The sequence below is a fragment of the Rhinolophus hipposideros genome (genome assembly GCF_964194185.1).
Source record: "Rhinolophus hipposideros genome assembly, chromosome: 6".
Lineage (NCBI taxonomy): Eukaryota > Metazoa > Chordata > Mammalia > Chiroptera > Rhinolophidae > Rhinolophus > Rhinolophus hipposideros.
The window spans coordinates 77912989-77928162 of NC_138052.1; the positions used below are offsets into that span (position 1 = coordinate 77912989).

Consider the following 15174-nt stretch of genomic DNA (forward strand, 5'->3'; position numbering starts at 1 on the left):
AGCCTAACATCTAACGAGCCCAAATCTGCACCAAAAGGAAGCAGGGTGAGAATGCAATGCAGTTTTCAATAAGGGTACACACTCCAACACCTACTTCACATATAGACACAAAGGATAATGGATAAAGAATAATTCCCAAAGAGCAAAGTCGGGGACGATGGAGGACAAAGGAGTTTCTCTAAGAAAGCAGAATTAGGATCCTATCAAGACGTTACTCTAGTTCCAGAGCAAGGAGTCTTATTAATTACTGTAAGGACCAGGAACTATCATGTGTATCCTGTCCTCTTTTCCCACTGGGAGTGTTTGTTGCAGCTTTCCTGTCCCTACTCCAACATACATACAAGAAACAAGAAGGCAAGACGGTTAGAAAACGTTTCTATTAGTTTACAGGTCACCACATCATAAGGAACCTCGTCTGGATCTGACAAAGAGAAATTGACTCCACCCTTTGAATGTGACTTTGAGTTGTCATCCTTCAGGAGTTGATGTGCTTTCTCTATGAGAAGGGAATGCACGGATATTTGAGTGGCCAAAGGGGCAAATTGAACAGACTGTGTATTTTCCCTCAATATCTATTCTCCTCTATTTTTTTTAAATAATAACCTCCCCAAGGAGGTTATTAAATTATTTAAATAATAACCCCCCAAGTTTTAGTTGAGTCCATGGCAGCTCTGCTAAAGACTACATTTTCCAGCCTTACTTGCAGTTAGGTGTGGGTATGTGTCTAAGTTCTTGACAATCAGATATGAGCCAAAATAATGTGCAAACTCTGTCATTAAAAACAATTAGGTGTGGAAATCAGATAAAGCACAAGTGACTTCGTATCAACAATGCAGGCAAGGACAGCATCCTAGAGGATAGAAAAGCCAACAGCTCCCCACAAAACCCTGTGAAGCAAACCTAAATCCTTACAAAATGAGAAAAACATTCTATATATTCATGTCGAGGTCTTCTTGTTACCTTAACACACTCTTCCTTCAAAAATATTTTATGCAATTTGAGTCATTTAGGTTAATAAGTCCTAATTAAAATGTTCATTGTCTTCAAGAAAATTAAGTCTCATTGACATACAAGTTAATAACATTAATATTCTACCACACAATTGTATATACACACAGAAAATAACAAACAAAAAATAAATAAATAAAAACAATTGTGAACTCTAGGAAATTCTGACATGGAGATAAACCAAGGCATGGGATTTAGAATGTCCAAGGATAATCTGAGACTGGAACTTAAAAAGGGTTCCCTAAAAGGAAGCAGAAATGAAAGGGAACAAAAACAATCTTCATAAATTATGCAATTCTGCCTATAACTCGGGAAGAACCAAGTGTTCTAAACTGAAATTTTCAGTATTAGTTTAAAAGAAGTCACATATCAGACTGGCAAATTTAAATTTACTCTTGTTCTCCTACTACAATCTACCCATCCCCTTCCCCCAGCCAACCCAGCCAAAGATAGGATAAAAGAAATAAAGAAGAGGTTGGGAATACTTATTTACTCTTTCAACACTACCCCTTTCTATTACATGGCAAGAATTTTGAAAGTTAATGGTCTGTTTTTAAAATTCTTACAAATACCAAGCACTGACAACTAGGGACATATTAAATAAACGAAATAAATTAATTATTTAAACTGATCAAAACCTACTTGCTAAAGGAACAAGCTAAAGTCACATGCTTTAGCAGTTCAACAAGCAGTGTGTGTGCGTGTGTGTGTGTCTATTTTGCTCAGGAAGCCAGGCCACCACGTAGTGTTTCCAAATTACAGTAGTCCTCCTTTATCCATGAGGAATATATTCTAAACCCCTCAATGGATGCCTCCTGAAACCGTGGTTAGTATTAAACTCTATTTATATTATTTTTTTTCCTATACATACATACCTATGATAAAGTTTAATTTATAAATTAGGCACAGTAAGAGATAAACAATGATAACTCAAAATAAAATAGAACAATTATGACAATATACTATAACAAAAGTTATAAGAGTGTGATCTGTCTCTGTTCACGTCTTCCACCTCAAATGTAATGTGTTTTTCATCTTAACTAAGCACTGATATCATGCACTGTGACCATAACTTTTAGTTTGAGATGTGGCAGAAAAACTTGCATGAATTTATTTTCCATTTATTACAATTTCACAGATAGACGATTCATTCTTACCATACATCTTAGCAACCTCAACATACAATTTTTTTTCTTTCCTTAAGAACTCTCACTTAAAGGAAGCACTTTACGACTTCTATTTAGCATCAAATTGCTATCACTACTCTTATACTTTGGGGAATTATGTAAAATAAGAATTACTTGAACACAAGCACTGAGATACCATGACAGTCAATCTAATAACCAAGATGGCTACAAAGCGACTAAGAAGCTGGTAGCATATTACATTGTGGTACCATAGGACAAAGGGATGATTCACGCCCTGGGCAGGATGGACTGGGACAGTATGAGATTTCATCATGCTACTCAGAACAGCGTGTAATTTAAAACTTATGAATTGTTTATTTCCAGAATTTTTCCATTTAATATTTTGGACTGAAGTTGACCATGGGTAACTGAAACCACAAGAAGTGAAACCACAGGTAAGGTGGGACTACTGTCCTTTAGACTGCACAAGGGTCTGGCTAAAAGGGCAAGCAGAGCTAAACTCTAGCAAGAGCTCTGCATGCCAAGCCCTACAATTACAAATCTAAATCTGCTCAGCAGAAGGAGCACCTCCTTATACTGCACACAAAAAGGCTAGTAGTGGCCACTACAATGGGCAATGAAAAAAAAAGTTAAATAAAAGATGATTAGCCTGTGCTTGTTAGTCAGAAAGGTGACTATCACTAACCCAGAATTGAAGACAGGCATTTCTGCTGTAACACCATACATGCATTCCTGAATAACCCCATGTTCTACAAAATTAAAATAGCTGAACTTATGAAGAAAACAGAATTAGAGCCAGACCACTCAAAACCTATAGAATTTTTAAATCTGAGTCCTAACAAAACAGTAACAATCCTTATAAAAATATTAGTACAATTTAACTTTCCACTGGCATTTGTATCAACAAGCCCGTCCATCCTTTATAAAGTTTCATGCCCAGAAGCTCATGCTTCTTCCTTTGAAGTGGGTCCTTGAAGATATTCACTTCTAAAAGAGACCAGTTTAATAAAAATTAAAAATATCATCTGCTGGTAGCTTTCTTCATCAATTTCTTTTTAATACAAAGGAGCTATCCTCACAGCTTCTTCAACTAAACTTACAACTTCCTCAGATCTTTTAACACAGTGGGATACGTAGCAATTTTTAAAGTCAATAAACTAGCACTGTAATGCAATATCCAGGGTACTTTTACAGAATTTTCAGCATTTTTCTTATACTACTAAGGCTTTCTCTTTAGTTGTGAAAAAGTTTGCCCCTTGATCATTCTAAAACTAACACGTTTAAAATGGTTTGGAAAAAAATCCAAGCCAAATTCCACACTATATTGACATCATTCCCCTATATGCCAAATGTTAAGAAGTTTTTCAGAGAGAAGGAAAATTGTCTATGTCAGGACTAGGATCTATATAAAGAGAGGAAGAACATTGGAGAATAAGTGAAAGTAAAATAACTTTTCCTTTTTTATCTTTAATGGATCTAATTGATAATGGATCTAATTGTTCAAAAATAATAATAGCAACAATGTAATCGATTATGTGTACCTGTTTGTGCTTGTATGTGAATGCTTATATATGCTTATGTGTAAGTGGAAGTAGTACAACGGACAGGATTAATGTTATTATAATATACTTGCACTAACCAGGAAGAGGTATAATGTTACTTGAAAGACAACTTGAATAAGCTGTATATGTATACTGCGAACTCTAGGGTAACCACTAAAAAGAGCAAACACAAAACCAGAACAAAAAACACAGAAAAGTATAATGGATATGCTAAAAAAGGAGAGAAAGTACATCATATGAAATGTTCAATTATAACCACAAAAGGCAGAAAAAGGATGGAAGACAAAAATAGGAGTAAAAACCGAGGGTAACAAATAGAAAACAGTGACAAATATGGCAGATATTAATTTCTTATATCAATAACAATTTAAACATCAACGATCCAAATACACTAACTAAAAGACAGAAATTGTCAGAGTGGACCAAAAAACAAGACCCAACTAACTATACATTATCTGTAAGAACCTCACTGTAAATATAGACACATACAAATTAAAAGTAAAGGGGTGAAGAAAGTTATGCCAGGCTAACACTAATCAAAAGAAAGTGGCAGTAGCTATATTAAGCTCAGACAGAGCAGACTTCAGGGCAAGGAAAGTTATCACAGATAAAGAGGGACATTACATAAAAGGGTCAACAGTTCAAGAAAATAACAATCTTTAACGTGTATGAGCCTACTAAAAGAGCATCAAACTACGTGAGGCAAAAACTGATAAAACTGCAAGGAGAAATAAGTTAATCCCCTATTATAGTTAAAGACTTTAACACTTCCTCTATCAGAAATGCACAGATCCAGCAGGCAAAAAAATTTAACAGTACAGATACAGTTGAACTCAACAACACATTAATCAACTGGAAATAACTGACATCTAGAGCCTATTTCATCCAGCAACAGCAGATTACACACTCTTCTCAAGCCACTATGAAACAGTCACCGAAAGAGACCACATTCTGGGCAATACACAATTTAACAATGTTTTAAAAAGAGAGAGAGAGAGAGAGAGAGAGAGAGAGAGAGAGATTATATAATGTCTGCTATCAGACCACAACGGAATTAAATTAGAAATCAGTAACAGAAAGATTAACTGGAAAATCCAAAAATACTTGATTAAACAACACACTTCTAAGTAACACATAGGACAACGGAAAAAACTCAAGAGAAATTTTAAAATATTATGAACTTAAATGAAAATGCAAATACAAATCATCAAAATGTATGGGATGCAGTGAAAACAATGCTTGTGAGGAGAAGTATTACAAGAAATGCACAGAATTCATAGCATTAAATGCAAATATTAGAAATAAAGATCTAAAATATCAATCATCTAAGTTTCTTTAGGAAACTGGGAAAAGGGCAAAATGAAACCAAAGTAAGTAGAAGAAAAGAAATAATAAAAATTAGAGCAGAAATCAATGAAACTGGAAACACAAAAGCAATTGAGAAAATCAATGAAACCAAAAAGTGGTTCTTTGAAAAAAATCAATAAAATCAATAAGCCTCTAACCAGGCTAACTAGAAAAAAAGAGAGATGAAAAACATAACAAATATCAGAAATGAAAGAGAAGAAATCCCCACAGATCCTATAGACACTAAAAGGATAATAAAGGAACATTATGAACAACTCTAAGTTCACAAATTTGATAACCTAGATAAATGGCCCAATTCCTTGAAAAATACAATCTGTCAAAACTCACAAGAAGAAATGGACAATCTGAGTAGGCCTATATCTATTTAAAAAATTGACTCAATGATTATAACCTTCCAAAATAGAAAGCAACTAGCCCAAATGTTCACTGGTAAAAATCTACCAAAATTTTAAAGAAGAAATTTGACAAATTGTCTACAATCTCTTTCAGAAGACAGAAGCAGAGGGACTACTTCCTAACTCATTCTATGAGGCCAGCATTACCCTGACACTAAAACCAAAAACATTACAAAAGAAAACCACAGAGCGATATTTCACATAAAGATAAATGTAAATTTTTCAACAAAATATTAGCAAATTGAATTCAACAATATATAAAAAGACACAAGCTATGACCATGTAAGATTTATTCCAGTTTTGCAAGGTTGGTTCAACATTCAAAAATCAATTATGTACTCCATCATTATCAACACGCATCACATCATTATCATATCACATCAAAAAGAAAAATCACATGATCATTATCAATAGACATAAAAAAAGCATTTCACAAAATTCAACACCCTTTCATGATGAAAATTCACAGTAAAGCAAAAATAGAGGGAATTGCCTCAACTTGATAAAGTTTATATATCAAAAACCTATAGTTACATCATACTTAATGGTGAGAAACTAGAAAATTTCTTGTTAGGATCAAGAACCAGGCAAGATATCCCCTCACCTCTTCTTTTGAACATCATACTAGAAATCCTAGCTATGCAATAAAAGGAGAAGAGGTAAGAAAAGATGTACAGGTTTGTAAGGAACAAATAAAACTCTTGGTTTGCAGATGACATGATTATTTATGGGAAATATCCGAAAAACATCACACACACAAAAAATAAACTCTTGCGGCAACTAAGTGATACAGCAAGGTTGCAGGATACAAGGTTAATACACAAAAGTCAACGGCTTTCCTATATACTAGCAATAAATAAGTGAAATGTGAATTAAAAACACATCACCATGTACATTAGCACCCCCCAAAATGAAATACTTAGATATAAATCTTATAAAAGATTTATACATACAAGATCTGTATGAGAAAAACTATGGAACTCTGATGAAATATATAAAAGAACTAAATAAACAGATATACCATGTTCATGAATAGGAAGACTCAATATTGTCAATGTATCAGTTTTTCCCAACTTGATCCAGGAACTCAACATAATCCCAATCAAAATCCCAGCAAGTTATTTTGTAGATATTGACAAACTGATTCTATAGTTTATAGGGAGAAGTAAAAGACCCAGGACAGCCAATACAATATTGAAGGAAAAACAACAAAGTCAGAGGACTGATGCTATCCATATTTAAGACTTAATATAAAGAAAGCTACAGTAATCAATGCAATATGGTATGGATGAAAGAATATACAAATAGATCAATGAAACAGAGGAGAAAGCCCAGAAATAAACCCACATAAATATGATTAACTGATTTTTTACAAAGGAGCAAAGACAATGCAATCAATGGAGAAAGACAGTCTTTTCAACATATGGAAAAACTGGACATCCATATGCCAGTTTGGATGTCCTATTCTCAAATAGGACATTCCTATTCGCAATAGGAATTCTCAAACAAACCAAAAAAAAAAAAAAAAAAAAAAGAATCCAGACACAGGCCTTACATTGTTACCAAGAATTAACTCAAAACGGATCATAAACCTAAGCATAAGACACAAAACTATAAAACTCATAGATGATAACACAGGAGAAAATTTAGGTAACCTTGCATATGGTGATGACACTTCAGCTAGAACATCAGAGGCATGATCCATGAAAGGAATAATTGGTAAGCTGGACTTCATTCAAGTTAAAAGCTTCTGCTTTGCAAAAGACTCTTAAGAGAATAAGAGAAGGCACAGACTGGGAGAAAATATTTGCAGAAGACATATCTGTTAAAGGACTGCTATCCAAAGTATACAAAGAACTCTTCAAACTCAACAAAAAAGAACAACCCATTAAAAAATAGGCAAAAGATTGAGGAACAAACACCTCATTAAACATTTTTCGTGTGTGTGTGTGTGTGTGTGTGTGTGTGTGTACATATGTACATACATATATATATATATATATATATATATGGAGAGAGGGAGAGAAAGAGAGAGACAGAGAGAGAGAGAGAGACAGAGAGAGAGAGAGAGAAAATATGTATACACATTTTAAGAGATGTTATCTTAAATGTGTATACATTTTTTCAGAACTCCTGGTAAACACACACTCACACACACACACACACACACACACACACACGTAAGCATATGAAAAGATGCTCAACATCATATGTTGTTAGGGAATTGCAAATTAAAACAGTAAGATACCACTACACACTTATTAGAATAACCAAAATCCAAAACCCCAACGTCATTAAATAATGGCAAGGATGTGGAATAGGAATTCTCACTCACTATTGGTTGAAATGCAAAACAGTAGTCATATATGTCTTTCTGGAGAAGACAAAACTAAGGAGATAGTGAAAAATTAGTGGTTGTCAAGAGTTGGAGGGAGGGAAGGATGAACAGGGAGACCACAGAGGATTTGTCGGGGAGTGAAACTATTGTGTATGGTGCTATAATATAACGGTGGATACATGTCATTATACATTTGTCCAAACTCATAGAATGTACAACACAAAGAGGAAAATCTAATGTAAGCCAGGGACTTTGAGTGATAGTGTGTCTATACAGCTTCACTGACTGCAATGAATGTGCCACCGTGGTGAGGGCTGTTAAAAATGAGAGAGGTTGTGTGTGTGGCAGGCAGGGAACATATGAGAACTCTGTACTTTCTATTTAATTTTTCTGGGACCTTCACAAATTGTCACTCAATTATTATTGAAATTTCTCTAGGATTCTTTTTCATTCAACTTTTCCTTTGTTCCCCATAAAAGTAAATAAAATAAAAATTAGACTTCTCCCACTCTTTCCAAAGTGTAGAGAATTTAACAGATAATGAATGCAAAAACAATTTGTCAACTTCACATTATACAAATATAAAGGTACTCTAATTTGTAATTTATTAATGAAATATTAGTCTCTTTATTCTCTGTATGTCACACTGAGTCCATACTCCTATTTATCCAGTTCCTCAAAGGGAAATTCATCACTTGGTTCTTTACTTCTTTTCCTTTCCACTGGCAAAATAGGAAAGGGTAAAGAAAACCATGACTACTCATTTCTGTAGATCTGCAAGAAACTACCTATTTAGTTTTTTTCAATCTGGAAAGATTCCCCTGATAGTTTATAAATAAACATCAAGAGTTCTCCCTTCTTTGTTAGTGAATATCTAATCTTGTTTAAAAGAATTTCCTTATCAAGACTATTTACATTCCAAAGTAAAAACTTAAAGAAAATTTGAACGTATGGGAACTAATTTGGGGAAATCATAGGGTTTTTCTCCCAACATCCAGGACAACTGTGTGATTTGGAAGATGCTGGCAAGTTTCCTTGAATAAGACAAAGAACCATGTTTCTGCGTTAAGTCGGTGAGTTTTCCCATATGCATCCTGAAAGAAAGTAACTGATATCATTTCCCCCGCAGAAAAGAAATGCTAGAACTCTAAGGTCTTACCAGCAGAAGAGAGGTAACATAATTGTAAGTCTGTCAGTGACTCCCTCACATCGCCTCACACTTACCAGTTCAGAACACACAGACCTGACTTCCAACTGCCAGCACTTACATTTTTTTTTGAGTTTTGTTGTTATTGTTGTTGTTGCTTGAGCCTGCTTTGTCACCCAAGGAGCAGAACAGATATGCAAGGGAATTAACACAACCCAGAAACAGCCTTCACTCAGTGACTGATGGGATTTGATGCACAAATGATCCAGCTTCCTCACCTCTCACATGGTTAACTCAGGCATATATTTTACAGTGACTCCCCAAGTTTCCTGTGGAATATTAAGCTCCAGTCTTTCACAATAGTAAAGTGCTTGATAAGACACTCTTTGCCCAATCAGTGCCAATAAGATATAGGTACTTTATATTTAAAATTTCATCTAATTATCTCCAGAACTCTTTAAGTAGACCAAAGAAGAATTCTAATTTGGAGGGTAAAGAAAAATTTCAACTTTTGCTCAAGGTCACAGAGTAAGCCATGATTGTAATAATAGTAATCCAGAATCTCTGCTCCTTCACCAAAGGAACACTGGGGTGGGGGTGGAGGTGGGAGGTTCCATTCATATTGGGCTATAAAGATTGTATCACAAACCTACAAAAAACAAAATACTTCCATTTTTCTTTCCGAAGGAAAATAACTTTTTAAAAAATTGTCTAATGCATACTAGTCTCTCAACCAACAGTTATTTTTAAAGTACATCAGTAATGTCATTATGAATTAATCTATTGCCTACATTTTTGGAGGGAAAGGAAAAGGGACAAGTCAAATATATATTTAAAATAATGGTAATGGCAATGGTGAATGTGAGTGCTTTCCAATTTCCTAAAACAATTATATTCCTTGACAACTAAACTTCCTAGTCAGAGTGAAGGAATTTGTTTTTCTTATCAGGACTATAAACTTAAAAGAAAAAAAAGGCATTTATAATAATATAATCTAAGATTTTAAAGATAAATATAATCATTGTTACTTATCAATATTTTAAAAATGCAAATGTTAATATAATAAAATAATTACTTTTAAATGTCCATAGTTTTGCATATTTCATTCATTCATTCATTGAACACACGCTCATGCTGGTTCTAAGATGTACAAGATAATTCTTGTGGCCAGTTTGGTACTAGAGACAAAGGAAGAAAGGGCAGGAAAATCAAGCAAAGATTAAATCAGAGTGGAAAAAAAGATAAATATATAGAGAGCAATTTCATGGATTGCCAAACCTCAATTTTTGTACCTTTACAACTACATATATGAGTACAGAAAAATTATAATTTTTTTCAGTTTTAGCTACTAACACACTGGCTAGATCACTTAGGCAAAATTTTAGGCCTTGTCAATAGTCTATTCAAGAATAGCCACAATGCTTTACTTACAGCTAATTAGCAATTGAGTCACTTATTTTTAAGTAGTATGTATATATTCACACACAGCAGTTTAACAAATGAAACATTTTTTTTAAAATTCACCAGTTCTATAACTTAAAGATTAAGGCATTAAGATTTTAGAAAATCTATTTCCTTTTAACACATCTTGAAATCAAGACAAAATTGCTGCTATATACGTAACAGTAAAAGATCTAATAATAATTTTGCACTTACACTGCCATATTTTTTTTAATGGTATATTCATCCAAATCATCATCAGAGCTGCTATCAGTTGCATCAGAATCCAGACCCTCTTCAACATGAGACAACAGCCCTGTAGCAGACAGTGCAAATCTTTGGATTTCTGCAGCTGTACACCGTGCAAAGCCATTTTTTGTATCATTCCACAATTTACTCTCTGCAGTCAATAGGTTGATATCTGGCTTAATTTCAGTGCACTTAGATAAACTGTTATCCAAAATTGTGGCAGGTTCATGAAAGATCTTCATTTGGGGGAGTTGATGTTTCATAGAAAATTTCATTTGCTGACCATAGTGCTTAACAACATGCTTTGCCAGGCACATCTGCAAATGTTTCTGAGTTCTTCTAGCTTGGCTAAGTAAAGTTTTCTGTTTACTTACACAATGAAGTAAACGGGCATTCACTTCCTCCTCTTTTTCAGCAGCTGAGGAACTAACAGGCACATTTGAATGGCTGGGCCCAATTTTCTTTTGGGCACAGTGCAATAAACCCTTTTTAATCTCAGCATTAGTACCTTTATCCAAAAGTGCATTCTTTTGGTACCGTTGACAGTTTTGTAGTTGTACCTTATCTACATTAGTGTCTTGGGTTATATTTGAATCCAGAATAACTTTTACATCTGTCATGCACTGACTTGTGGTATCGGACAGAGGTTCCTTTTTGACAAACTCTTCAGAATAAGAATGAGAGATTTTACTGAGCTGAATGTTATTGCCATTATACAGTATATTTTTCAGTTTATTGCAATTGGGCTCTCCTAATTTCTTCTGTTTATAATTCTCATTGTATTTATTTAATGTAGAATTAGAAGTCATTAAAAGAACTGTCTGATAACGTTTTGAAGACTGAGGGGAGCCAAAATGTTTTAAATTCACAAAATTAGTGTTAAGGGTAGGTTCAGGAGTAGGAAATCCCAGCATCTGAGAAAAAGTGTCTCCCTTTAGCTTTTCATCTACAGTTCTTGAACTTTCCATGCATAGCATCTTGTCAGACTCCATGGTACTTGGCAAAGATGAAAACCAGATACCCTTTGTTGCTGCTTCCCTCAGAGCTGGGGTCATGGCGAATCCAGCAGATAATTACTGGAAACCTAAAATAATGTAAAAATAAATAATCAAATATCTAGAAAAAAGTTTTATGCTTATAGTTTTTCCAAAAGTAACAACTTTAATGTTTCTGATTAAAATGTCAATAGAACCAACTCATCCTTTATTTTCCAACTCCTAACACTATCTCTGCCCTTTTGTTCTAGTTCATAAAGAATTCAACAAGGACTAAACTATTCTTCGGTCTGACTGTGAGCCTAATACACAAGCTCTAGTTAAAGTTTCACACTACCCAGCAAAATAAGTGGTAGATAAATATTTGTGGGTGTAAATACAGTTGACCATTGAAAAATGCAAGAGTTAAAGGCACCAACCTCTCGCAAAGTCAAAAATCCACATATAACCTTTGACTCCTCAAAGTTATAACATAGTTAATTCACACATATTTTGTATGTTATCTGTATTCTTACAATTAAATAAAGAAAATTTTGTTAAGAAAATCATTAAAAATTTCTGTATATAAGTGGACCCACGCAGTTCAAACCTGTGTTGTTCAAGGCTCAACTATACATCTCAAGATTCCATTTTTAAACAATATTTAGAGAGAGAGTCAAAAAAACATTCCATCCTGGAATCTGGGTACATACTAGAAAATGTGACTCAATCTCACACTTTCAGCCAAAAGTTAGAATTACTTATTTTTATAAAATGTAATAAATTACTCTAAATGTCGATATATCAATTTAAACTTAACAATCTGAACAGTATTACTAACTAAAATATACTAAAAATGCAAGATGTAACTACAAAATAAATAAGAACTACAAATAAATAAGTATGTAATTTCACAGCTGTTAAAAATAATGTGATAATGAAAACTTGCCTAATCTGCTATGTGCAAAAATATTTCCTGAAAAAGCATCAGCAATAATTTTTTCACTTTTCACAAATGGAAAGTTATCAGTTATGATAGAAGCTATTATTCCTGCCTGGAAAGTAGTGGAACTGTTACAGATGACCACTAAAAATTAATCCCATAATTAAACAAATTTCATTTTATCAAAAGAAAACATATAAAACCATATATTGTGAAATATAGAAAAAGTTAAAATTCAGTACCATTAAAAATTATGAACAGTGAACAGTGAAAAAAATTTTATATCATTAACAATTAGACATTTTTGAAAACATTTTGGAACTATGATGCCCTGTATTTTTTGTTTCAACACACGACAACTAAGTCATTTAAAAGGCCACACGCTCATATTGAATGCCTCCACTCAAAGTTCTAGCTGTAACTCCACACCTTTAATTCCTATTTAAAAACACAACACTGAAAGCTAATTCTTTGAAAAGATTAGCAAGAGTGTTCAAAAGGAAAAAAAGACAAAAATTTCTATGCAATTAAAAAAAACAAAACACACAGGGTTAAAAGCAAGTGATAGACTAGGAGAAAATATCTACGACATACATAACAAAGAAACTACATCCAGAATGCATAAAGAACTCCTACAAATGGGCACTGCACAGGGCAGTCAGGCACTGCGCTGATAATGACATCCAAACAGTCATTAAACACACACTCAATCTCACTAGGAATGAAGGAAATGTAGATTAACAAAACAAGAGACCAGTTTTCCAACCACCAAAAGGAAAAGAATGTTCTAAGTCTGAAAATCTCACTTATAGGAATGTGAGTAAATAGATTTCTCACATCTGTTTAGACTATAAATTGATTCAGTAATTTGATAATAATGTGGAACATGTGTTTCTCACAGGTGCACAAAAGAGCAGTGTTTGTAATAGCAAAGCATTCTTTCAAAGCAACCTAGATGTTTAACAGTAAGAGAATGGATAATAAAACATGATGGGATACTATATAGCAACCAAAAAGAATGACTTAGATCTCTACGCAATATGGACAACAACAGTATCAAGTTAAACAACAACAGTGCAGAATATATAGAATGGTACCATATATAAAATACAAACACAAAACTATACCTAATATATATATATATATATATATATATATATATATATATATATATATATATATACACATCCACATATGTCTGTGTGTTTATGTGTTTATAAGACTAAAAAAACAAACCAGAAAAATACCCACCAAATTGTTAACTATAGTTGCATCTGGTAAGTTCTGTGAAACAATTAAGAGTGGTGGTTTAAGATTAGTTGAATTTTAACTACAAAATTTTATTACTTGTGGTTAAAACACTAAATCCAAAAATGAACCAATGTTAATGGTTGTTAATACTGTATAATAAAAAATAAGATATTTGCCTTCTTGTACTTTACTATATAATGTCTCAAAAAACAGTAGAGATTTCTATCTAATCCTCTCCCCGAGTTCTGTATGTCTCAAAATTTATATACTTTTATGTCTCAAAAATAATAAATTTTATATATAATAGATTCTCATTTGTCCTAAATACAAAAAAACAGCAGCAAAAAATAACCAGATTATTGGGGTTTTAGTATGTATTTTACATTCTACTTTAATGAGAAACAGAAAAATAATTATAAAACAAGCTATTAGCGTTGGGAAATTAATTTTCAGGATTCACTGTCACTTGATCAACTCAATAACCTGTATCTTCTAATCTATAAATATCTATGAAGTATTTAAATAACTACATTGATCTCTAAGGGAAACTGCTTTCATCACAGTTCCTGCTGATGAGATAGTCATATTCAAAAGACAGTACACTCTATCCCCTCCCTACCCACCAACTTCCATTCAAAAAATAGCAGAGTGCTAAGGATACACTCAAAGTGGCTAGTAGGGCCAGAGGTGAAATATAGCAGGGCCAGAGGCAGTCCAGTTCATCTTAGGTCCTGCACAAACTAAACTGAAAATAAGGGATAGAGAAAATGTAACAGTTAATAGTTAAGAACTAGAGTTGGCAGCAAAAAGAGAAGGGAAAGAAATGTATACTGAGAGTGGCTAAGATACATTTATGGTAGAGAACTAGAATAAAACACACAAAAAAGCTCGGGTGAGAAATCTAGCACTTACTTGGTATGATAGGCAGCTTCTAAAATGATCTTATGGCAGGATAGTATTCCATTGTGTATACATACCACAACTGCTTTATCCAATCATCTATCGAAGGACACCAGTTGTTTCCATGTCTTGGCCACCGTAAATAAAACTGCAATGAACATTGGAGAACATATATCTTTACGGAGAAATGTTTTTAGATTTCTTGGGTAGATACCCAGGAGAGGGATTGCTGGGTCATATGGTAATTCTATTCATAATTTTTTGAGGAACCTCCACACTGCCTTCCATAGCAGCTGCACCAGTCTGAATTCCCACCAACAGGGTATGAGGGTTTTTTTTTCTCCACCGCCTCTCCAACACTTGTTACTATTTGTCTTGTTGATGATAGCCATTCTGACTGGGGTGAGGTGATATCTCATTGTGGTTTTTATTTGCATTTCTCTGATGATTA

General features: G+C 33.6%; 1 protein-coding gene across 1 annotated transcript in view; it reads right to left on the reverse strand.

Annotated features, from left to right (window-relative positions):
- The window catches only part of KANSL1L (KAT8 regulatory NSL complex subunit 1 like), a 100295-nt gene that overhangs the window by 70500 nt on the left and 14621 nt on the right, over positions 1–15174 (reverse strand). The window contains 1 exon segment of the mRNA XM_081051753.1: positions 10623–11739. Coding sequence (XP_080907879.1) covers positions 10623–11710 — 1088 coding nt within the window. The 5' untranslated portion in view covers positions 11711–11739.